Raw genomic sequence first — 24,490 nt, forward strand, 5'->3', positions numbered from 1 at the left:
TCCTCCTCCTCCTCTCGGAAGGGCGCGGGGGGCATGGCCTCCACTCCTCTCCCCCACGGGGAAATTACAAATAAACAAATATGGAGATAGATATACCGAATATATATATTATAATTTTTTTGTTTGTTTGTTTTAAATCGACAATACCCAAGGAAGCTCTCAGAGTGGAAGCACCTGGCAGGCAAACGAAACGGCCGCCAGGTGTGTGTCCGGCATGATGCGGAAGTGCAGTTCGGGGGAGCCGAGCCTGGCGGCACTATGGAAGCCGAGAGGGGGCTAAGAAAGCAAGTCAAGGTGTTGGGGAGGAATGGGGCGAGGAGGGTGGGAGGGGGGGTGTCGTCGGGAAAATTGAGCTTGGAGAGGAAGCGTCCCACCCTCCCCCTACACACAAACACGCACGACCCAAGTGTGGGCAACTCGGGATGTGCAAACGTTTGACTGGAAAAGCGAAACGTACTCGGACGCCGGCAGTTTGTCTCGTCCGCCTTCTTCCGTTTCGATTCGGAAAGGCCACTTCGCCGGCACGGTGACGTCATGTCCGCCTCATCTCTGATTGGCTTTCATTTGGAGGCGAAGTCGTGACGCCTCGGTGGCCCCGCAGTAGGAAATCCAAATACGGGCCGAACGGGAATCCTCGCCCTGAACACACACACAGATAGGCTTATGTCGAGACCGTCGTAAATCCTCGATAAGGGGACTTGCTCGGCAGTCATTGGAGTTCAAAACCATGAAACAATGAGTAGAATTTCGCCCACCTCCCGTTTGATATAACGTAGGCTACAGATACGCGCGTCTGCAAAAGTTGTCAACAAAGGAAAATACGTCCCATAGGTTGATTTGTATTATGTTACAAGTTTAGAAAATACGTTCATCATATATGTCTCAAATTCCAACGATATGAAACGACCGAATACCTACTGTGAGCTTTTCTTAAATTGTTCATTATTATCATTTTATGGTTGAACATTACAGTATTGTCTTTGATGTTAAAGTTACCTAAATTATATTCTCCTTAATCATTTCTTAACCATATTTATATTGAGAGAGTCTGACTGGCTGAAAGAAACAGGAAGTGTTTTATAGTAGCCGGAAAAAGTTGTTGTGTTCTCGAACGTGCTTCGGGGCAGTCGTCTTTTTTTCCCTCTTTCAATCAAACTGCATTCAAACGATTCCATCTCTCCTTTTGCCGTTCGTAAAGTAGAGCCATCCATTCGGAAACAACGAACCCCTCAACTTACACGACTTTTGCAACCCCCTTGCAAATTGAGTACAGTATCTCTGTATTTAAGGTGACGGCACAATTATACGCACATTGCAATCGGATGGGTCAAATGATAGGAAGTGTGTGCTGTGATGCAGGTTTGGATCCGTCTAATTGCATTCCATTGAATATACTGCAAAGTCGACATTAAAAAAAAAGATTCATTACGATCATGTATAATTTCTTGTCAAATACAATGTCATAGTTATTCATGAAATGTGGATGACGATGTAATCTCACGCACAAGGGAAGGAATAAATACATAAATAAATAAAGCCTCTGTAAAACACTACCTCTCAAATTGTATCGCAATTTATAACAATGTCCTAATAAATGTAGAAAAGGAATAAAAAAAGTTGAGACACTTTCTCGTGGTATCAAATGAAAAAAAGGCGTTTTTGACGATAGTGGTGTGCTAGTGCAGTAAATAAATGTGTGTGAGGGGCGGGTCTCTCTCTCTCTCTTTCTGTGTGCGTTCGTGTGTGTGAATATATATATATATATATATATATATATACACACACACACACACACACACAGCGTATGTGTGTCTACGTGTGTATGTGCACTCACGTGTGTGCATGTGGATTTTACATGTAGGGTTAATTTTCTTTTTAATAAAATAATTGTCGAGAAATCTTAAGAAGCTTAGTTGCCCCGATACATTACATATTTGTTTTGTGTGTGTGTGCGTGTGTGTATCTATCTATCTATCTATCTATATATATATTTAGAGATCTCGCTCGTCCACATTATTCCTCATCTATTCTCCAAGGTGTGTTTGCCATTCCACTGGATCAGTGCGTAGGATCAAAAATATAAGGAAAGGCACCCGAAGTGGCATATCGCACCGAGCGGTTGATTTCCAGGCAAGCGGCTGGGAGCGTAAAGAGCAGAGGGAAGATTGTCGTGCTCGGCGGCGGCGCGAGGGGCCTCGCGATCCTCTGTTGTGATGTGTTGCGCGGGGTCGCCGGTGCACCTGCGGCGCGTTGTTGTGACGCCTGCCAGCCAACAAGCGTTTTGCGCGCCATGATATAATTGGATTTTTGTCTTTTCTTCCTCCAAGGTCGTAATTACGCCACAGTGCGGCGGCTCGCTACGCCTTTCGCCTGGCCTAATCTCGGCCGCCATCAATAGCGGCTGTCAATCACCGGCCGCACTCAGCGGAGACAACGGGCGGCTGATTGCCGCGCGCGCACACGCGCCAATTCATCGCCGCCACAATTTCCGCACATGCGACTTTGGTGAAGATGCTCGCCTGCGGCGCATTTCCACTTATTTGGGCCAGTGTGGGTGTGTGTTATTTTCACCGGCGTTTCGGTGCCATCAATTGTTTCTTTGTCGAAGCTTTGCAGCCACTAACAGTGTTGCCCAATTTCCTTTTGCATCAATTGCTGTAAATAAAAAGAAGAAAAAGACGAAGGAACCCGACTCGACTTTTTCAGCCTGGTTTGCGTGGATATTTTTTTTCCTGTTGACTGCAATCGGTCCCATGTGCCTGCGCGCCAAGCCAAACGCGTTCGACAGAAATGATGACGGCTCATCGCCACTTCGAATGGTTGGCTCCAATTGTCTCCGAAAAAGCCAAACTTTGAACCGCACAGCTCCGATTGGTCTCATTTCAATCTTTGCCAATACAAATGACCGTTGATGGCCTGATGGATCTCACCGAATTTCCCCCCTTCTCGATGCCTCCCCACTATTTGTGAAAATTAACATTTGAAGCCCCCAGGCACAAATCCAAAGAATATCGCGTCGAATGATTTTCCTGCGATGTCGAGGTTAAAAAAAATCAATCCAAAATAATAAGAAAAAAAATCATTGGCGCCGCCCTACCCACTCTTGAGGACTTGCACACTGCAACAATCAAAACAAGGGCACGGAAAATCCTCCTGGATCCCTCGCACACGATCACTTTAGCTCTACTTGATACTTTGCACTTACGAAATGTCCTTGCATACCTATTTGTCATGTCCTTGTTTACGACGATACTAATGCAGCGTGTTATACCGGAGACAAATTCCTTGTGTGTTCTACATACTTGGCCAATAAAGATGATTCTGATTCTGAAAAGCACCGCTCAAAATCTTGACGCTCTGATTGCCGCTTTACAATATAGAGGGAGTAAAAAAAAACCCAACCCAAATCGTCTACTCTCTTTGTAAAAAAACCCCACATATTTCGCACTTTAGAAATGCCCGCTCCGCTATGTTGTCACTCTTCTCGGGCCCAAGACGGGGTTTTTTTTGCCTTCCTGTCAGTTAGAGGGGGCCAAAGATTCATCTGCCATTGATACAATTACGAAAAAAATAACAATGCGTGACTGGAGCCTTCCGCAGCCCTAGAAACCATCACGAGTGATTATTTTGCGGCGCGTCAGGGCGTGTTGAGCGGGGGACACTCGCGGCCAGCAAATCCCCGCAGCGGCCTCAGCTGCCACCTAGCGTCCATCCGAGGAACCGCCACCGGTCGCAGGAAAACCGTTGAGCTTCTTCTAGGCAGTCCCGAGTGCGGGTGGACCGTCACGAAACTCCGTCCAACGCAGCCGGGAAGGAGGAAGGCACTTTCCTGTCTTCACCCAGAAAAGCGCCAGCTCATGCGACATTAAAGGAGACGTGGCATTTTATTGCACGATGACTGCCCGCCTCACCAAGTCCGTTTGTGGTACTTTTTGATCACGAGGGACCCTTTCCGCCCCAAACTTGCTTCCGCCGAGTCGCTCGGCCGCAGCGAGGCTGGGGGAAGACCCTGAGCCAAAGAGCCACTTTCAGTGCAGTGACGAAAGAAAGCGTTGGATTGTTCCAAGCAAAAAGTCCGGCAGCGCTGCCGCGGTGTTGACACGAGCATGAGCGAACCGCCTGAGAGTTGTCATTTTGGGGCTTGCCCATACAGGAGCTGATGCTGACACAAGCGAAAAGGCCATGCAATCTTTTCAGGCAAACACACTGCACGGCATCCAAAGTTGTGCTTCCGCGGGCAACGAGGCGATCGGAGTCACTAAGGCACCTGGGAAATGTTTTATATTGTGACAAGGTGTAATATTTCGGATAAAGTGGTCGGGTTTACAATACATCCAGAAAAAAACCCTAAAGGAGTCGAAGGCGGTTGAATGTTCGTCACTAACTTGCAGATTTGTTCCTATGACAAAATTATGGATCACTGCTGCCTCCACGTGGCCAAATGGCGCAAACACAAGGGCACGTTGGACAAAGGTGGCAAGAAGAGGGAAGCTGGCCGGTCGGCCGGCCGGCCGCCCGCCCGCTGTCAGTATGTCAGACCTATCAGGAGAGTCAGTCGAAGCCCTGCCAGTCGCTCTGTTCCGAGTCGTACTCCAGCTCGACGCCGATGCAGCGGACGCCCTCCAGCAACATGGGCGTGCCGTGATGACGGTCTGGGGCGGGAAAGAGCAGCGTCAAAGACGGGAAATCGCCATTTTGCTGTGGTCACCATTCACGGACAGTAAACCAAAAGACACTCAAACGTATTTTCGTTTCACAAAAAAAAACAACAACAACAACAATCGAAAACTCATCTTACACCCATACAACAAACTCAAACTCACGAGATTTCCAGTCATACGAGCTTCATTTCCCCCTTGTCAATTCATCTCGCCTTTTTGGGGTTCATCTGAAACGGATCGATGGCGGTATTGCTGTATAGCCAGAGCGACAGAAGAAGGGAGGCCAGTCGTTGGACAACTTTGGTTTACCTTGATGGCTGCTGACTTCTGCCACTGCTGTTTATGTTTGGTTCTGATTTTATAGAAATGCATCTAAGCAAGAATTCACAATTTGGGGGTTCATTTCAATGGACATTGTGCTGCTCCTTCTGGTGTGCAAACCATGACCTCCTGGGGGCAGCGCAACATACAGATACGCATGAGTCGGTTAATCCTCAGAACGAGGCACTCATTTTCATCGATCTTTGCAGAGGACAAAGAATAGATGTCTGCGAGTGGAGCTGCGCAAGTTAACGATATGTTATATATGATCGATACGATCTAAAATGTGGATCGTATTTCAATTGTGTTGTGGATTTTTTTTTGGGGGGGGGGGGGGTTCATGTAGTTAGTAGGTAGGTTAGTTCATATACCATGAAGAGATGCTTGCAACATCAGCCCATTTACAAGCACTAGCCCAACTTGAATGTGACTAAAAGTGCTGTGATGGATTTCTTTTCCTTCTTTGCAATTTACCGCATCACTAGAAAAATGCTCACATTTTTTCTGTGCTACTTATTTGGCCACTGAATCATTGCATTGTTTGATCTACATCAAATATGTGCTTTCTAAATCAATTGAATACGTGTCATATTCTTGTATCGTGTGTGTGCGCGCGCGGAGGGCATAATGGTGCCCTATACTGTGGTATTTTGTGACTGGAAAAAGACGGCGGTTGATGAAGTGAACCGAGACTCGTACCCATGACCCTGGCGTGAACTTTGACCGTGACGCAGACGTCATCATTGGCCTCGCTCAACAGTTGAACCTGCTCGCACAGCACGCCCTCCTGCTGAGCCATGTACTCGCACGTCACCTTCAGGCCTCCTGGGGGGAGAGACACAACAACACACTAACGCACACACAAGCACACAATGGCGAACGAAGAGCTGACGTGACACCAAGGCTTTGTACATGCCAGAAGTCTTTTTTGTTTCAGCGCTAACGTTTTTGGGATGAGTTAAGCTGCGCGCTAACCCCTTGGCCCCCCTGAAGCAATGCACGCCGGCTGTGTGAGAACATTTCAGCCCGCTCGTCGGGGATACCGCCATCAATAGGGACACCGTAACCGTCATCTGTTCTGGGGAAAAAAGTCGCCATGTTCTTATTTTGCCATTAGATGTCACTATTGCCATTCTGATATCCTTTAGTCACAACAATCAATTAGTTGCTTGTTGCTCACGATACTATCTAGCGGCTAAGCACAGTAAGCAGCAGCAGCCAAATATTCCAGACACAAACACGAAATGAAGCATTGAAAAGAAGAAGAAAAAAAACCCCTAACCTGCTCTTAAAAAGTACTTCAAACAAACCGCATTGAACCCCCCCCCCTCCCCCCAAACAACCAAAAGTCAAAGTGAAATTAAACCAACTCTAATGAAACATCCCAAACTATTGTCAACATGTAGTGCTGGTCTATTTCGTTTTGGTTTGCTTAAAAAGTTTACCATCAACACACAAACATTTCAGAAAAAGATGCTCCATCGCTGCAACAGGTATACCAGGCCTGAAGTGGTTCTGTAACGCTGCCAGAAGAAGTCCCCCAAAATAAAGAAGCGGCAGCCCCGTGACCCAAGGGAAGCGTTTTAAAATTCATTCACTCGGTAAAAAAAAAAAAAAAAAAGAATCGTGTTGGGGTCAATTTGGAGGAAAGTGCTCACAACTCAAATCAAGCCGTTTGCGTGTGGAAAGCATCTCAAGCTTGCTCACCTTCAGGAGCAGGTGAGACATCGACCACGCGGAGGTGGGGGCTCGGCGTTGGCGCCAGACACACGTCCTTTCCGAGGGCTGGGACCTCGGGCAGGGTGAAGGTGATTTCGTAGCGGTGTTGCGCCTTCAGGAAGCCCAACTGCATGCAGACGGATGGGGCGGCCCGGTTGCAAAGAACAAAACAAAGCCCCTGGTGATTTTGGGCGCCCGTGACTGTGCTGAGCTTTGCCGTCCAACACAAGAGATTAAATGCCCTTCAAAGTTTCATCGAACCGTCCCTTGCGGCGGCGAGGTTAGCGCGTCACCTTCACCAGGAAGCTGCCGTCATCCTCCGCCGTCACCATGACGACAGAGTCGTGCAGCTTGTCGTCGAAGCGGACGTGGGACGGGGCGCCGGTCAGCGGGGCTTCCTCCGAGAAGCGAACGCCTCCCGCCTTTGCGGAGCCTGAAAAAACAAACAAAAACGGAAAAAAAGAAAGCGAGGAGGGCTGTGAAAGCAAAGAGAATTACACACTGCATGCAAATTTAAGTCAACCACTTCAAACTATTTTCCAAAAAACTAGCTTAATGCTAACACATAATACCAAACTCCATAGACATGCTAAAGAAACTAGCATTGCGTCAATTGTGTTGACGGGATGCATTCTGACATCTTTTGTTTGTATGCAGTCAAACTAAACAACTGAGATCATGTAGTTGCAGAAGTGTTCACACCCCATGACTGGGGATGTGGCAGTGCTCACAATGAAACCGTTTCATTCAAATTCATGTAAAATTGGAGTCAGGACACACCGGCAGCCATTTAAAGGCCCTTTGATTAACAACACAATCAAGTTCAGCTGTTTGAACAGGCTTTTCCTGTCCCCTTTTTCTTTGCAGCTAAAGTCTGAAAGTTTGGTACAAGCACTGACTAGTGTTTGGAACCGTTCATAATTCACAGATAGGCTTCTGCGGATATTCCATGACTAATATTGGTCACTTAATAGTATTCAATTAATAACAATGACATAAAATAGGAGCAATTATTTGGTCATAAACTATTTTACAAACGCATCTTGCATGATTATTTTTTTGCTTTCTTCAGCACCAATGACCCGTCTGATCCGTAGCACTCAAGTTTAACCCCCCACACCCACAAAGCAGACATGGCCCACTGAACTGGTTTATTTCAGATGAATCACTCTCGACATCTGCCCCTAATACAGGGCCGCTTTGCAGCTACAATCTCTCGTTGAACACACCATAAACTACCAACGCGATCACACTTGTTTGTTGTCTGTTGTCTTAACGGCTGAGCATCACTTTGAAGTACACACAATAAAGTTTGGTGGATTGGAGAAGGGGGGAGAAGAGAGAGAGAGAGAAGCCCCTGCTCATTTCTGTTAGCTCTTCTCCGGCATTTTCCCATTGTATCTCTGTTGAAGGAACGTCAAATGAACATTTGCTGTGAATGTATTCCTTTGTGTGTTCTGTTAGCCATTAGCGATCTACCTATACTGTATCTACCGATCAGAAAGAATGTTCTGCATATTTCAGCTTTTGGGTGATATTTCAGGATCAACAAAAAAAACTATTCAATGTTTCCATGTTTTTTGTACAACTTTGTGTTCGCTTACAAGGAGTCGAGCCAAGTGGATTTTGGTTTCCAGGTTCTTATTCGAGAAGAGCATGTTTTGTAAAATGAATAAATAAATAACAATAATCATACAGGTGCATCATTGGTCTTGAAAGATTAGGGAAGGACAAATTAAGTTCCTCTCTAAAGGTTATATATTCATAGTCATTCACTTTTTGCCGAAAACTAGATACTGTATCTCCAACTATTTGTGAGTGATGAATGTGAATGCGGGTTGGAAAATATGACGGAGGAGTGCCTGTTCTAATCCATGGGTGTGGGATGCGTTCACCCCGACGTGACACGCGTCCATTCCGTAGAGTGCCGACCAAGTCGACGGATAGAACCTCGGCCCACAGGTCGGAGGCTATGCGGTCGACACTCACTCCTCTTCTTTGCGGCGGCATCATCCATGATCCTAGGAGCGAGGTGGCCACTCTGTATCACAGCCTGGCCATCGACGCGACGGCGTCTCACTGGAGCAGGAGACAAAAAAAAAAAGAAGAAGCAATGATGAAATGGTGGAATGAGAAGCTAGCGAGCTAGTGTGCCCGTCAACCGGGAGCCCAGATGTGCTGCCAGTGGAGCAAAACAAGTCAATAAGAGGATTAGCAGGATGTTTGGCTACATCCCGTATCAACATCAGCCATTGCACTGGCTCTCATCATCTGTGATTCTACTGGAAATGATCAAATATCGCGTCGGTGGTCTTAAGAGTGCCCCCACTACGATGGGCAGAACGAGCCAACTGTTCACAGTATGATCCATATGAGGGTACTTGAGGATTTTATTTTTCCTCTCGTGAACATTCATCTCCGAGAGATCCGTTATTAAACTGAATCCATTTGCTGGAATTTCATGAAACCCAAACCCAGTGATAGAAAAGGGGCTCGCATTTTATTCAATGTGAGCGTTTATTGTGAAAGTTACTCGACACTCGCTACATTTTACACAACAGCGAGGGAACAAAAACGAATCTAGTATTTTTTCCGTAACTCACAAACGTTGAAATAAAAAAAGGCTCCTTCCCAAGTTATTGATTAAGAACACAAGTGAGGGTGGGGTACATTTCTAAAGCCTGAGAGGTCATGAAAATTCATTCCGTTTGAGAAAGTTCCTGACAGAAGGATATTGACGATAGATGAAAAGGCGATACCGGCCCGGTATTTACTTGGCAACAATTTGTCAAGTATTGCATACGACGCCTACACACTACATCTGAGTGCAAAAACACAAACAAATCATCAAACACGCTGGGGGCATGAGACCCATTTCGTGTGCATTGTAGAAGCTCGGAAATCGGGACGACGCCAGTGAGCCAAGCTTCTCATACAAGCACGGGCAGCAAGTCTTGACTTACATCCGTCGCGCAAGCGAAAGCTGAGTGTGTTGTTCAGTACGCAGCTGCCCTTACAAGCAGCTTTTTTTTCTCGTGTTTTTCAGTAGCCCACGCTTAGCTCGGCTCCTCACGCCCCTCGCTTCACCATTTCCGCGTTGAGTCACGTGACTTGTCCTGTGAAATAGCTACATGGCGCCGCCCCCTGGCGACTTTTGTCATCGCCTGGACGGGTGTTTGGTGACGTCACGAGAAACCGGTGGCAGTGACTTTCTCAAACAAAAAAACCCCCCAATTTATTTAGACTCACCCACACACACCCGGTAGTTGACTTACCGTGGCAAGCAGTGTAATAAGGTAGCTTTTGTGTCGAATAATCACCGTCCAGCTTCAATCAAATGGCAGGGTCAGCCAAGCGTTAGCCATGGCTGCTACATTGGTAGCAAAATTAACCTCTGATAGAGTGTTTCTAATAGCACTAAATGTCATTTTGAACTTCTATTTTGAGGAATGTGCTATTACATCAATCAAAAAGAGGTGATAAATCTACCTGTCAAGAAAAAAGGTTTATAAATCTGCATCCCTTCTGAATCCGCTCACCTCATATTGACATCTCATCTGACCGGGGTGGCTGGAAAAAGTTGGGAGTGGTGAGGTGAGCGCAGACCACCACTACCCGTTATCGTCTTCGGTCTGAGCTTCGATGGGATGGTGGCAACACAGACACTTGAGACGACAGTTCCTCTTGTGTGTTGCATGCACAAAAATAAATACATGTTTCAGAAAACTGTACACAGTATAAATATAAGTTGCATATATGCATCTTATGCATGGGGGCACTAAAGGTGATTTTAATCACAGCAAGCAGGAAATACCTTACTCTGCATACTACATTCTTTCAAGTGTTTGAACAGATCCAACAACAAAGGGGCTAGAAAATCACAGTCAAGAATAAATTCCTGAAGCAGTTGAACATTTTCTTCTTGATGTTGGGGAGCGGTCCTCCTCTCACTCCTCGGCATCTTGGGCATTATTTTGGAGGATGACATTAAAACGTCACTCGGTCAGTTTGCCACAAAAATGTGCCGAGTTAGCGATTCAAACATCCGAGGTGGGAAAAAGTAGCTGGGCGTAATAAGACGCGCTGGGCCTTTTCTGCATCTCCCACAATGCATTGCCGGCGGACATATTGAAAGGCAAGCCCCACGAACAAAGCGTCGTTGTCATGCCGTGTCCTCGTGTCATTTTTCTCTGGTGTAGTCGGGTGGTGGTGGTGGGGGGAATCTAAAAGGGTTCTTCAGACTCCCCCAAATCGTTACAAAGCAGGGATTTGACGCTCGTCCAAAAGAAACAAAATCGACCACTAGCGTTAACGGTCTGGAGAGAGCTTCGCACCATTTGTGTTCGTTTTCCCCAACGGCCGGTGGATTTCCAGAAAGGATGACTTTTCGAACGACGATCGTATGGTGGAACGGTACGGGTCGCCTTGCAGACCGACTCGCGTAGTTTGGGCCTCTTGGAAAGCAGTTGGTCGCCCACATTATTTTTGCGTCCCGGACCAGCGGAGACGAGTACGTGTTGTTCGCGGAGCGGCAACCATTTTTTTTCACTGCTTTTAAGTTTCCAGTTGGAAAGCACAACAACAAACATGGCCCGGCCCTATACGGAGTGGCTGTCTGACGACCACTCTGGCCAATGACTTTCACATTTAATACCGCATCTTTGTGGAGAATTCCTCCAGTTTTTTTTTAATGCCACTTCCATCAGGACTTTTCTTCTTTGATATGTTTCTGGGGGTAAAAAAAAAAAAAGACAAATCTGTTGACTGTATTTCAGTATGTCGTGAACGTATGTCAATAATTAAGAGGTCGGACAAAAAAAACAACAACCAGCAACTTTTTTTTTTTAATTCTTGCCATGATTGCAAATGACCCGGCACGTTTACGGCAAAAAGGAACAGTAAGGTCACACGGTCAACACGTGCACGCGAGCCTTGAAATCACACGGATCCTATTGATAAAGGCATGCAGTTATGTTGAAAACACATCATGGCCGTCGCTCGCCGCTCGAAGCCGCACAACGGCCACTTGGCAAGCCGAACATTGAAAGGTAGTTTGCAAAATGTGGTTGTTTTTTTTCCGCTCGCAGCAGTCCAGTCGCAGCTTCCAGGAGCTTGTCGACTTCCCAAATGACGTGCCAGTCGCGCTTTTCCATTTGCCATCCAGTTGCTGAAAAACTTTTCGGGGGGGGGGGCGGCAGCGGTTTGCGTTGGCCTCCTGCCGAGCCTCGACTGTCATGACAACCAAATAATAAAGTGATGAAGAAGAACCCCACTCACGCGGCGTCAGTGAGTCAGTCAGTCGGCGAAGAGAAAGAAGAAAAACACCCAGCACAAATTTGCTATGGGGGGGGCGGGCGGCGCACGAGCACGAGAAGGACAAAGGCACACAATCTTAGCGTTAGCGTTTTTTCCAGCACCGATACCAAGTATCCGCTTGATACGGCTCCAAAAAAAAAAAGGAGCCGGTGCTTGGCGCTCAACCGAACAACACATCAGCGAATCCTCATATGCCTCAGAAAGAACAACAAAGATTATCTGTCATGAAGTTAATCAGAGTTTTATGTGTCCAAATTAGCAACGGTATCGCCGAGTACTCATACTGGCATTGGTGGGGAAAAAAAGCTCTCCAGCAGCTCTTGTTTTTTCCACTACTCATCCCACTTTTACCCGATTCCTACCTGACGGCCGCGCGAGCGTGCCGCGCCAGCGACGCTACTCGGCCCCAGCGAGGAGGCGCGTGTCACGCTCCAGCTGCACAAAAAGCCCACTCGGAGTTTGACCTCGCTACTAACGTGCGGCGGTACGACGAGCAGTAGGGTGCCAAAGGCCCGGTGCTCTTCAACAAATGCTTAAATCGCTTCATGGAAGAATGAAAAGTGCTTGGCCAAAAGTGTTACCAGTAGTGGGGGGTGGTGGGGAGCGGCGTGCAGTACTAGTAAGCCGGAGCAGGAGGATACGGCAGAAATGTAAGCGTGCGAGCGTCTCCTCGGCAAAAGTCCCAAGCTTGAAGACTTGGGCACGGAGGTCTCGGCGGCGGACGCGGTCCCTCCGCGATACGGACGGAAGCCTCCGGTGGCAGCGGCGCTCCCGCTCTTGTTTGACGGCAGGTTGCGGACGCCCCCTCACTCGCCGCGGGCGTGAGCGGCTTGCATCCTTCCGTCCTCCCTCCCGCCCGCCCGCCTCCTCCTCCGCTTCCCACTCACTCCTCGCACACCGACTCGCTCAGGTCCACGGCCCCCCCTCTAGTGAGGCGCCGCATCTTGCTGAAGTCGTGGTCGGTCCTCAGGTAGGAGAGGGAGGGGCCTCCTTCGCTGTGGCCCGCCAGGTCTTGGGGCCGGGCCTGAGGCGGCAGAACGCGCATCTCGCCGCCGCTGCGCCAGTACAGCGCGTAGCGCTGCGGCTCGGACACGCCGAAAGCGGCGGCGCACAGCTGCGCCAGCGCCTGGCCGCTCTCTCCCGCTCGCCACTGCAAGGTCCGCACGGCGCTCCGCTCCCCGTCCTGGAACAGTATCCGAACGCACCTCTGCAAAGGGCGGGGGTGGGGGAGGGGGGGGGGGACAAACGGCACTTAGCGATCAAGGAGCGGACGGACGCAGCTCGAGCGGACGGCGACTTCAAACCGTTCGCCGTACGCTCGAAACCGCAATAGCCGGAGAAAAGCCACGCGAGCGCGCGAGAACCTGCGGACAGGAGCGCCGGAGCCGGGACGGAACCCCGCGCCGCGTTAACTCCCGCTAAAAGCGACAAGAGCCCTTCTCCGCCTCTTCTTCTCGGGTAGCTCCAGCTGACGGCGCAGCTCGGCGCCGGCCGCCACGCGACGAGCGGCCAACTCCAAACTCGGACTTGCCAAAGAGGGAAGCGGGCTCGGTCACACGCGCTCCAACCTCCTCCCCGTTTGCCTTTTCGGAAGCAAAGGCGCTCGCGCGGCCACGAGAGGCAAAAACGTCAACGGGTCCAACTTACGGTGTCAGCCGGCTCCTCGCTGTCCGCGTGCATCTTGCGTTTGCTGCGGCTCGATCAATTTCATGTTATCTGAGCGCCCGCGTCCTCATGGCGCAAACCTCGGCGATGGCCCGCCCGTGCCGGAGCGCAATCTGGCTGCCGGCTCGCTCGCAAGGGCTATTTGAAGCCCGCGCAAGGCACCACGTGACCGCGCACAAACGCGGCGCTTGACAATGCCTCTTTTTTTTCCTTTTTCCTCTCTCGCTCTCTCTCTCTGTTCCAGCCGCTGTGAGAACAGGTGAGAGTGTGCGCGTGTGTGTTGATGCACATCAGCGGATTACCTTTCAAAACTAATCCCTGCAAACGAATTTCAAGCGTGGTTACGAAAGCCGGCGGTGGAGCGGCCGGGCGTCAGCAAACAAGGGCCGACTCCGGTGTCAGGAGCGGACTTCTCCCAAAGTGGCACAAGCTCCAAAGTCACCCAAAAGGGCTGAAGTGGCGAACCCGGCGCTGGGAGCGAGGATTCGACCCACCCGCTACGTCAAAGCCCCCCCATCTCTGTGTGCTCGGTCAGCGGCTGGCAACCGACGTCGTCGAAGCGCGTTATCCGAACTTTACTTCCAACTTCTCGAGCCAAGCTGCCGGGTGAAGACCACAAACCCTTTTTATTACCCCCCCCCCCCCCCTCCACACAGCCTTTGTCTTGGGGTCAAAGGCTTCCCACCACAAGCGAGAGGGTGGAATTCCTGCGCCGGCACTACCTGGCCCCGCAGGTTCTCCTTTTGCTCCTGAGCTTGGCGGCTTCGCCTGCGGCGCCACCGTTCCAGCTCCTCCCGGGCCTCGGGCGGAAGGAAACCCGAGTCCGGGTCCCGGTCCCGGTCCAGGCTCTGGATCAGATGCAGGCTGGCGAACACGCCGGTCAAGTGGGAGCCGGCTGGAAGCGGACGCGCGGCAAAGTCAAGTCATGCGAGCGGCAAGTTGAGCGTCGCGTTACGTCGAGCGCCGACCTTCGCCCCCCAGCCAGGACAGCTCCAGCAGCTCCATCATGTACTCCACCTCCATCAGGATGCGAGGCCAGTTGGACTCCACCACCACGTAGGCCAGCGACGGCAGCAAGTCCTCCCAGCTCACTTCCCGGCCTGCCGAGAACCAAACACGGCGGCTTTCAAGGCTCGCGACCGCTTTCGACCTCGTTCACGGCAACCGACCGACTTGGAATCCACAGCATTGAAGCTCGGACATTGAATGGTCGTCCCCACGGCCAAAAGCTTTGCGTCCCCCCCACCCCCGTGCCGACGCGCCCCCCGTGCCGAGCGGGCGTCTCTCACCGAGCGGGCCGCCCAGGGCCTTCTGCGCGCACTTGCAGACCTGCAGCAGCAGCAGCAGCTTGTCGACGGGCGAGTGCGCGCGGCGCATCAGCGCCAACTTCCGTTTGACCTCGCCCACCTGCCGCCCATCGGGCACGCCGGCGCGCAGGCCCAGCCGCTCCGCCGCGCCCTCGCCCCGCAGCCGCGAGAGGCTGCGGCTAAAGCGCCGGCTGGATTCGTGCCGCCGGTGGAGCGCCACCAGGGCTTTGTCCAGGTGGGCGCGCAGGGGCCGCAGCACGCAGGAGAACATCGCGCGCTCCAGGGCCACTTCTGACAAAAAACAAAAGAACGCTTGGAATTGCGCATTCTCTGCTAATGCGGAAGTACGCAAAATGAAAAAGACACGTCCTGTACTTAAGTCAAATGGACTTTGAGACCCGAACGTTTACCTGCAGTACCTATTTTGGTCACCTCACATGGGGGGAAGGGGTGCTCCCATAACGCAACCGACGTGGTAAACAGGCTATCGGGGGTACACGTGTCACAAGTCCAATTAAGAAGTCATCAGAAAAGGATTGCTCAAGTCAAGTCCTGTCATGATTGTGTTTGTGACCACCAGGTGGCACTGTAGGGCTCCCCCTGCAGTTGCACACCTGTTGGTCGTTATGTAATTATGAGTTGTATAAAAGGACTCCCGCCCGAACACTCAGTGTCGGCTCATTGATGCTTTTTGCTGCTGTCATGTTTGTTTGTGGCTGTTGGTATGCTACTGTCATGTTTGGGTCAGTCATGTTTTTGTTCTTGAGAGTTTTTAGTTTCTGCCATGGTTTTTGTTTGTTACTTTGGATTCGTTTTGTTTTCATGACTTTGTTTTGGATTTCGTTTTCTGTGTTTTATCAATACACTTCTTCAAATACACCCCTGCTCCTCCCTCCCGCCTGCTTTTTGGGGTCCACCACCACCTTGCTACGTGACAAGTCCCAAACAGAAAAGCCGCCGACGTACCGCAGGCAAGACCTTGCGACTCGCCACCGCCGCCGTTCTCGGCACGTTTGTTTCTCTTTCTCGCCCGTGTCCATCTGCGGCTGCCTTACAAATATGGAAAGCGACTCCATCTTTCCACTGTAGCAACTCTGCCCCCCCCCCACCGCATCCCTTTTGAATCGTGCGCTCTCCATGCACGCGTGGGCCCGTGAGATCTTTTTTATGATAAACGAGAGAGAGCGGGAAAAAAAAATGCAAATGGCTCCCACCAACGCAAAGGCAGATCACTCCGAGCGCGGGAAGGAAGGACGGCGAGCGGCCCGGCGCTCCCCGCAGAAGTCCGCGCGCTGCCGGGAAACGCGCGCGCACGCGCGTCCGCGGAAGCCTACGCGCGGGGCCGCGCGACTCCGCCATCTTGGATGCCGCCGAACATTCGGACGCCTTTACCTCTCTCGTTCTCCGGCACCAAAGTTTCAATGGGAGGTTCCAGCTCGCCGCTTTCCAGTAAGCAGCGCTTGGCCTGGGACAGGAAGAGACGCACGCCCTGCAGGAGTTGCGCGGACGTCACCTGCGGGGAAGCGCCGCACGGGGCGGCGGCCAGCGATTCCAGCGAGGCCGCGTGAGCCGAGAGGAAGTCCTGGACCATCCCTCCGAAAACCGAGCGCCCGTCCCGGGACAGCTCCCGCGCCAGTCGCGCCAGACGCTTGTCCGGCGCGTAGAAACACGCCAAGGCCTCGCTCATGCGTTGCGGCCGCCGCCGAGCCCGACTTGGACTTTGCGGCCCGCCCTCCCCGTCCGAATCCGGATCCCGATCGCTTTCCTCATCCAGACTGCTGAAGGAGCTGCCGCTGTCCAGCTCGGCCAGAGACGGAGCCGGCTGGCGCTCTGAGGCCAGGAGAGCCACTTGAATGGCCAGCAACTCGGCCGGGACCGACTGCCGGACGTCGGGACGGGGGTCCGCCTGAAGCAGAGTAACACACTGAGAAACATTGAGAACTTCCCGCTCTTTTGGCGATATTCAAAATAGGCCAGATGATCAGATCGCCCCAAAAAGCATGCGTCCCGTGTTCCCCAACCTTTTTCGCCCCACGGAGCGCTCTCATGTCGGACAATATTTTCAGGGACCGGCCTTTAAAGGGCGGATCGAGACAACAAAATAATATGATAGGACCCGCGTGAAAAGAAACATCATCACGACACGAGCGATGTCCTATCTGGCCGCAAGGCTCTCTGGTCGCTATGGCGACGTTTGAAGGCGCCTTCAAAATAAGATAAAAAGTGCTTGAAAAATACGGGCTTGCTGCGTGGGAATCTCCCGTCGAAATGAATCCTGATTTGAAGTGGGACTCCCGATACCGTCTCTTCAATTTAGCCGTCGTTTGCTTGGAAGTCTAAGGCTCCTCTTCTGTCTCCCGCCTGGGCCTTTTCCCCTTGGCGGAGACGTTTTTGGCGGACTCATTTTGCTAGTTCTCGTGTTTCATTTTCGCCGTAACCTATCACGCGACCGAGAAGCGCGCCCTGACCTGCGTCAAGTGTGATCGAGGTAAGAGAGAATCCTATCATTTTTCAAAATAAAAAATAAAACACCTTTCAGCAAATGAAGAAAACGCCCTTTGTAAATGATGACGGAAGCTTTTGTCGTCATTCCGGACTAAATTGAAGCAATTCGTCGTTCTACTGCGATCGGTGCTCGTCTCTCGCGCTCTCGATGGAAAATCTCGAGTCAAGAACGAGACCTTTGGGGAGGGGGTCCAAGACCAGTGCATTATGACGACTCGTATTTCTTTCTTTCTTTCTTTCTTTCTTTCTTTCTTTCGGGGGTAGAGAGAATCTTACGTGAGGCGCCGTCGCAGCCATAATGTCGTCTTCCTCCGACCTGGCCGCCACGGCGGAGGTTCTCCTCAGGACCCCCGCCCCGGCATGAACTCTCCTCCGGGGATCGCAGTCGGGCGGTCTCTCGGACCCGCCGGGCATCTCGGCGGACGGAGGCGGGGAGTGGGACCCCGCCCCCTCGAGGGACAGATTGACAGAGGACTCGGACAGGCGGAGGCACATGCTCCGCTTGAAGCGGTGTCTCCTGTTGGAGGCGCTGCGCTCCTGCAATTCTGACTGCTGCGTGAACGGAAAAACGAACCCGACTGACCGGGGAACCCCGACTCTTAGCCAAAGTCAACGGGGATCAGTTCCAGACCGGGCCAACCCACCTTCCGGACTTCCGGCCGCAGGAAGAGAGGATTTACGAAGCAGAGTTTGCCTTGGCCGCCGTGGCCCCGAAGCCGGCGTCGGTCCGAAGCCGCCGCCGCTGCCGCCGCTGCCGCCGCTGCCGCCGCTGCCGCCGCTGCCGCCGCCGCCTGGGTCGGATCGCCGCTCGGCGATGCCGGAGGTCCGTTTTGAAGTTCCCATGCGCTCGGAGAGTCCCAGAAGTCTGCGCGGAGGGCGGAAAGAAGTTTGGCTTTCGGATTCATCGGGAAAACGGCGCCGTCGCCGGAATGGCAAGTGATGACCACGCGGCGGCGGGGGGGGGGGGGCGCACCTTGGCCCATGTGCGAGATGGCCTCCAGCTGCCCGCGCGTCGTGGCATTGGCGATGGCATCTGGCAACTGAAGAGGGAAAGGCAAGACGTCCCTGCGCGCAAAATCAGCCAAGCGTTAGCTTCAATCGGAAAAAAAGTTGACAAGAAGCGCAGGATTCGGGCAAGACGTTTCCCGTGATGTCCCGTGGCAAGTGAAACTGGGCCATCCGTCTCAAAGCGGCGACGCCGGCGCTCTGTGACAAGCGTTCGGTAGAACTGCGGCTAAGCGGACCTGCTGACGCAGTAGAAGGCCAGCAGCTGACACAAGTCCGGGAAGCCGAGCGCCGAGCTCTCCAAGGTGAAGGCTGGCAGAGGAGGCAGAGTTGGAGCGAGCGGCGTCGCACGCGGCGTCGCACGCGGAGACGCACTCACTGCAGTCTTCCTCGCAGATGGAGCGCTCCATCACAGAGGACCGAGTCCCGTCCGCCGTCACCCTCACGCAAAGGAGCTTCCTCCGGCTCGAGCCGCACTTGCGCACCAAGAACGTCTGCAAGTAGAACGACGTCATCGATCGGCGAGTGGGGACGATCGTCGGGGCTCTTTCATGTGAATTCCCTCGCGCCCGCCTTGACCGGGCCGCCCGCCTGCGTCGCCTAAAAGACGCCATTCACACAACGGCTCGCCGTCGTGAGTCAAATTCACCAGCGACGTGTCATTTGCGCAGCCGACTAACTAGGTAGGACTACGCGGATGTGCTCACAGATCGGTCATTTGCCACCGTGCTGAAAAAGAAAAAAAACCCAAACCCCGATGTGGATTTGTATGCGGATGAGCGGCTCCTCCGTTAGCCGGCTAACCGGCGACTAGCGCCTCTAGCGTGGAAAGCGCCGCAACGACTCGGCGAGTTTCTTTTCACTTGACGGTGACTTTTAACGGAGGTGAGCGGCGGGCGAGCAAGCTCACGCCGACGGGCTCTCTGAGCAGGACGTAGAGGGCCGAGTCTTGCTCCAGAGACAGCTGAAGCCACACCGGGTGTGTTAAGAGCAGACGATCCAGGACGCTAAAGGCCCCCCCGGGCCGGGGGCCCGGCTGGGCGCCGCCCGCCTCCTGCATCTGGAACAAACAAACAGACGCATCACGGGCGCGAGAGGGCTCCCTCGCGCGAGTCGCCGCCGCTCTCTGTGGGGGGGGTGCCCAAACCAGAGACTCGGGTTCTGCAGACGGACACCTGAACTTTCTCTTTCTCTCGCTCTTTCGTGATCTTGGTGAACCGGGGGGCCTTCGGCTTTGCTCGAGATGAGCACGGGCAGACGCGACGAACTCAGAACGGCTTTTATCGTCAGGAAGAGGCGGGAAGCAAATAAGCGGGAACGCGGCGATGGCAACGGGGCGGCTCTTTTGGGCTGCCGGCGGGGCTGCGTGCCGGTTGGGGAGGCGCCCAGCCCACGCTGAAAAAGCAACACAACACAGCAAAGGAGGACGGACGATGGATTGTGACGAGGGGCCGCGACTCGCCGGCACTCCGGCGGCTTAGCGCTTCCGATTCCGTGAAAACTTTTTTAACACCTTGAGTGCGTTTCAGGCCACTGTGGTTCTCAGGGACATGCTGGGGTGGGGGTAGGGCTTTGTCTCAACTCGGACTCGCACATTCTGAGGGGGCGTCCGCCACCCCACCGGTGCCGCTACCTTCCACGTTGTGTGGGGTGGATCCTGCAAACGTTGACAAAAATTGTCTCTAGAAAAAGCCAAATGGCAGAAAGTCGACAAAGTACAAATGAGGTCGCTGGTACGCAGAAGCGGGACCAAAAAAAAACGACCAAAAACAAAAACGCTTGCAGAAGGCACGGAAATAACGTCGCAAAAAGACAAAGAAAAAAATCAAAAGTACACCATGAATGAAAATACAAACGCAAACGCGACATACAAAACGAGACCAACCGCGACGCGGACAAACATGCAGCCGCGAAAAACAAGACACGAGCGCCTGGAGAACAAGAAACTCGGCGCCAGCGAGTTGTCGGCAAAGGAGAACGCGCGACAGGTGCGGCGCCGGAGGCAACGCCCGCCGCCCCCGACCGCAAACAACAAGCCAAGCGCGTCTCAAACGGCGACGCTTGACTTTCACTTGAGCGAAGCGGTCGAATCGAGGCTTCGACCGGGCCCGTCGTGTTGCAACGGTCTTCTCGGTATTCAATAGGGATTCTTCCGTATCGTGAGCACGGAAGGCAAAAAGACGTTTGGACGGGAGCGAAGATGCTTTCCCAGCCGTTCCCCGAGCCGGAAGACGTGAGCAGTCCGTGACCGAGCGTCTCGTGATATTTGCGGCTCGGCTGGGCTCGGCTGGGCCCGGCTCGCTGCCGAATGTCACGGTGTGTGGGCCGCCGGCAAGCGTTTGCCAGCGTAGCAGCAGATGGTTGCCATGGCAACCCTGCCCCACGCGTCCTACCAGGCATTCCCACTCAGTGAAACACCTTTTCCCTGACAAGCACGCACGCGCACACACCAACGCGGTGGTTAAAGTGGCCTGTTTCAAGCTTTGGAGAGAGAAAAAAAAAGGAAAGTGACACCTTGCGTGTACACCGCATGTACAGTATTTCTATTTTGGCTTCCTCCCTTGCGCGCGGTGAATATTTGGGAGGAATCTACTGCCGAGCGCACTCGCTTTCCATTCATTTGCGCGTCCACGCTCACCTCCTGACACCTGTTACGTAACTCCGCCCCCTCCCGCCCTCCGGCGGCTCGCGTGCTTCGCGCCGCTCCGCAACGGGCACGACGAGCACATGTTGGCGAAAAATGGCCGGAGAGAGAGAGAGAGAGAGAGAGAGAGAGCTCATTTTGGCCACCTCGCAGCTTTCATTGTTTTGCTGGTTTTACGTTGGTCACCTCCCCCCTCGGGCTGCCGAGCGCGTGTACGTGTGAGACGTTCAGGGAGCACGACCCCGCCGCTCCTTGCTGACGTCAGATGCGACTGCTCCCGCCCACGCACGCGCGCACACGCCAGAAGTGGGAAGTACGAATACTTTGTATCTGCACTTCAGTATCGATTTTCCGGGCATCTGTGTTTTACTACCGTTTTGTTTTTTTCCAAATAGCCCCCTTTAGAAACGAGAATGCGTACCGGTGGCGGGTTTTTTAGGGGCGGGGGGGGGGGGGCTTCAAATCTGACTAATGTGAAGGAATGTACTTGACACGGAGATCCCGCTCACACCACCCCCACCTCGTCGTACCTTTGGCAGCCCTCAAAAATTCCAATTTGGCTTCAGGCCCCCAATTAGGTCATGGGCACCTCTGACTGACATCTTGGGCCAAGTTCCTCGTGTTCAAAAATTCTAGTCTGAAAAGTGGATTTTGCCTTTAGGTTTGAAACATCGATACAGATGATTTTTTTTCTCAATCCCTTTCCGGGGAGCATCTCAAGTGCAAGTATTATAAAAGTGAATCAAATAAGGAGGCCATTTTTTTCTTGGGTGCCCAGTGATCTGAAACAGACACTCTCTGTCAATAATCGAAAAAAATTCATGCTTCATTTTCGCACTTGAGTACATTTCAGAGCAGAGACGACGGAACCAGGGCGACGCTCCGCTTTGATTGGCAGCCGATCAAGTCGACTGCAAAAATGCACCGCCTCGCGCACGTCTGCAAGAATACCGACGTGACATTTCCCATCTACCCGGGACCAAAGAAAGAGCCTCCTGTGAACCTTTCCGCCAAAGTAAGGGCCGAGTGACTCTTCCCTCGGAAGGAAGACGAGCGGCTTCTCGGACAACCCGACAGGGAATGCGGCGGGACAGCGGAGGACGGGCGCAAAAAGCCAGCCGGCCACGGGGGGGGGTCGTTCAAAGTGAGCTCAGCGTCGTCTTTGGGTTTTACGGTCACGGATGAAGTTTGACGACCGTTGCTGCAGTTGCTTCACAAAGTGACATAAAACTGGTGAGGAAAAAGAAAAAAACGTTTGACAACCACCTGCGACGCGTCTGCGTGACCATGGCGACGGCTAAATTTAGCCCGATGACAAATGGGACCGATAAGTGTCCGACGGGGGCAGTGAGTGCTGGGGCGGTCCTGAGCCTGAGAGAGGGAGCGGGTGGGGGGGGGGGGGGGGGTCTTTCTGCCTTGACAGCCGGTGTCCCTTTCAGCACGCGTATGATGGTGACAAAGCCGTTTGTGAGTCACCCAAACACAACCGAACGCAACACTTGGACTGTCAGGCAGAAGGGGGAGCGTTCGGAGAACTGAATCGTCTGGATTTTTACAAGCGTATCCCCGAGGGGCTCGTGTCCGTGCGGTGCATGTATGCATTGTGAATCCCATCACGATTCTCGGGGGGTGTTGGGGGGTCAGCACTGCAGTGAAAAGGGACACTACACAAATCATTGGCACGCCTTGAAAATGACTGCAAGGCACTTGACTTTGGAGTCAGCCGATCCTCCATCAGGCATCTCCAGTCGGTCCAGAATGCCGCCGCTCGCCTCTTGACGGCGACTCGTAAGAAGGAGCGCGTCACTCCTGTACTCCAGCATCACCGAGAACGAAGCGGAGGCTTGGAGGGAATCGAGGCTCCCGCGTCGGCGGTCCCTCTCGTTGGAATGAACGACGCCCCCTTCGTTGCCCAGCTTTCAAAGTCGGCTTCAAACTCATTTTTTCTTTTTGTCCTTTGACGAGACCTGAGACTTGCTTTTTACTTTGACCGTTTTTGTGCTTATGACTGTCCTCGTTCTGAATCTGTTTTATTGTTTGTCGTTGTTGTCTGAAAGACTTTTTGCAGCACTTTGTAGACAGCGGTGGTTGTCTGAAAAGTGTTCTCGAGATCAATAGACTTGAGTGTTGTTGAGTCGAGAAAAGGGGTTTGTAATTGCCTATTGATGCCACAAGATGGCGTTGATGCCCATAAAACAGAGAGGACGGAAAAGCACAAACGGCGTCCGTGTACAGTGTACACTATCATGAAGCCATGTTCCAGACACACTGTCATTCAACGATGGAACACACACAACACACACACACACACACACACACACAAAATCCACGTTTCTATGAGGCGTCTGACTCATTTCGCATCGGGGCCAATTTTTTTCTAGTTATTTTTTTGCATTCGGGCCGATTGATCACGCGAGTACCAAAGTACCATGACGTCAAGCATATGTGCAAAGAGTATTCTGTCAGTCGAGTTCCTATTTGGAATACACACGTGATAATCCAATGTCGGGATACGGGCAAACTTTGGGGGAAGCCCGGACTCAAGCCGCTGTCGGGAGCTGAGTGGCAAGAGACGCAACCGCAAATTGCTTTGCGGCAACAACGACAGCTGGATACTATTAACTATTAACTAAAGTAACTTAAACCGCTCAGCTCTGCCCGGCGAGTGCTTCGGGGAAACAACCCGGCGACTTTGTTGTTTGTTTGTGAGCACCCAGAACGATTTGCATTTTGTACTGTGCGGGACTGAAAATTGCTCCCGGGGCGCATCATGGCCAGGTGCTGACTTGGCCGACGCCTTGCGTGCCCCCCCACCCCCCGCGCGCACATGCACACGCGGGTGCACTCGGACGTGCGACGGGCTCGGACATCGCGCGCCACACGGCCGCGTCCGCTCCCGCGCCAACGGGAGACGGCCGAGGGCATCCCCGGCGACGCTCGTGGTTCCGTGCGTGGCGTCTTGGGGCCACTCCACGCAGCCGCGGGAGGTCACGCGTGAGCCCGAGGTCAGGGGACTTACCTTGTGATCCGCGCGAGTCGGGACGGGGAGGAGCGGCGACGCGTGGTGGCGGCTCCAAGGGCGGGCGCGCGTCTGCGGGGAAGCGCGCGCGCCTCGGTGGGGACAAGGCGGAGGAGGAGACTGAAGAGCGCATCTCCGGTAGCGAGTCCTGGAAAGCCCAAATCGAGCTCGGACGACTGTCGCACGTCAGCGTGCTATTTGTGTCCCATTTGTGACACAGCGATGTCGCTTTGTGATGCAGTGCCGCCGGTTTTCGGCCTCGCTGCTTCCAATCATGCCGTGCTTTCTCCGGATTCGCGGAACCTTTTGGTGATATTCTGGACCGTGG

The 24,490-nt window shown here is 52.7% G+C and overlaps 3 protein-coding genes across 7 annotated transcripts in view; all 3 read right to left on the reverse strand.

Annotated features, from left to right (window-relative positions):
- Positions 1–634, reverse strand: part of vax2 (ventral anterior homeobox 2) — a 10,340-nt gene extending 9,706 nt beyond the window's left edge. The window contains exon 1 of the mRNA XM_086105491.1: positions 1–634. This exon is cut by the window's left edge and continues 238 nt beyond it. The gene's annotated coding sequence lies outside the window, so the exon portion shown is untranslated.
- A 3,625-nt stretch (positions 635–4,259) lies between these two features.
- Positions 4,260–9,812, reverse strand: adisspb (adipose secreted signaling protein b). 3 transcript variants are annotated; one of them, XM_086105494.1, is made up of 6 exons: positions 9,665–9,812; positions 8,691–8,780; positions 6,995–7,134; positions 6,690–6,828; positions 5,682–5,807; positions 4,260–4,652 (listed from the first exon to the last, which is right to left on the reverse strand). In XM_086105494.1, exons 2-6 carry the CDS (start codon positions 8,716–8,718, stop codon positions 4,552–4,554), a joined length of 534 nt encoding a protein of 177 aa, XP_085961620.1. In that variant the 5' UTR covers positions 8,719–8,780; positions 9,665–9,812; the 3' UTR covers positions 4,260–4,551. The 3 variants fall into 3 exon arrangements, with proteins under 3 accessions (XP_085961620.1, XP_085961619.1, XP_085961618.1); XM_086105493.1 differs by having other exon boundaries at positions 5,682–5,804; positions 8,564–8,780; XM_086105492.1 differs by having other exon boundaries at positions 8,564–8,780.
- Positions 9,813–11,532: 1,720 nt separating this feature from the next.
- rin1b (Ras and Rab interactor 1b) lies at positions 11,533–24,323 on the reverse strand. Of its 3 annotated transcripts, none has more exons than XM_086105496.1 (12): positions 20,013–24,323; positions 19,410–19,894; positions 18,879–18,993; positions 18,739–18,811; positions 18,468–18,559; positions 18,139–18,359; positions 17,771–18,046; positions 16,382–16,895; positions 14,972–15,280; positions 14,651–14,782; positions 14,405–14,577; positions 11,533–13,224 (listed from the first exon to the last, which is right to left on the reverse strand). In XM_086105496.1, exons 2-12 carry the CDS (start codon positions 19,557–19,559, stop codon positions 12,901–12,903), a joined length of 2,379 nt encoding a protein of 792 aa, XP_085961622.1. In that variant the 5' UTR covers positions 19,560–19,894; positions 20,013–24,323; the 3' UTR covers positions 11,533–12,900. The 3 variants fall into 3 exon arrangements, with proteins under 3 accessions (XP_085961622.1, XP_085961621.1, XP_085961624.1); XM_086105495.1 differs by having other exon boundaries at positions 19,410–19,559; positions 19,675–24,323; XM_086105498.1 differs by having other exon boundaries at positions 19,410–19,559; positions 24,163–24,269.
- Between the last annotated feature and the right edge of the window lie 167 nt (positions 24,324–24,490).

The sequence above is a fragment of the Hippocampus guttulatus genome, chromosome 2 (assembly GCF_054856545.1).
Source record: "Hippocampus guttulatus isolate MCC_2025c chromosome 2, RoL_Hgut_1.0, whole genome shotgun sequence".
Classification (NCBI taxonomy): domain Eukaryota; kingdom Metazoa; phylum Chordata; class Actinopteri; order Syngnathiformes; family Syngnathidae; genus Hippocampus; species Hippocampus guttulatus.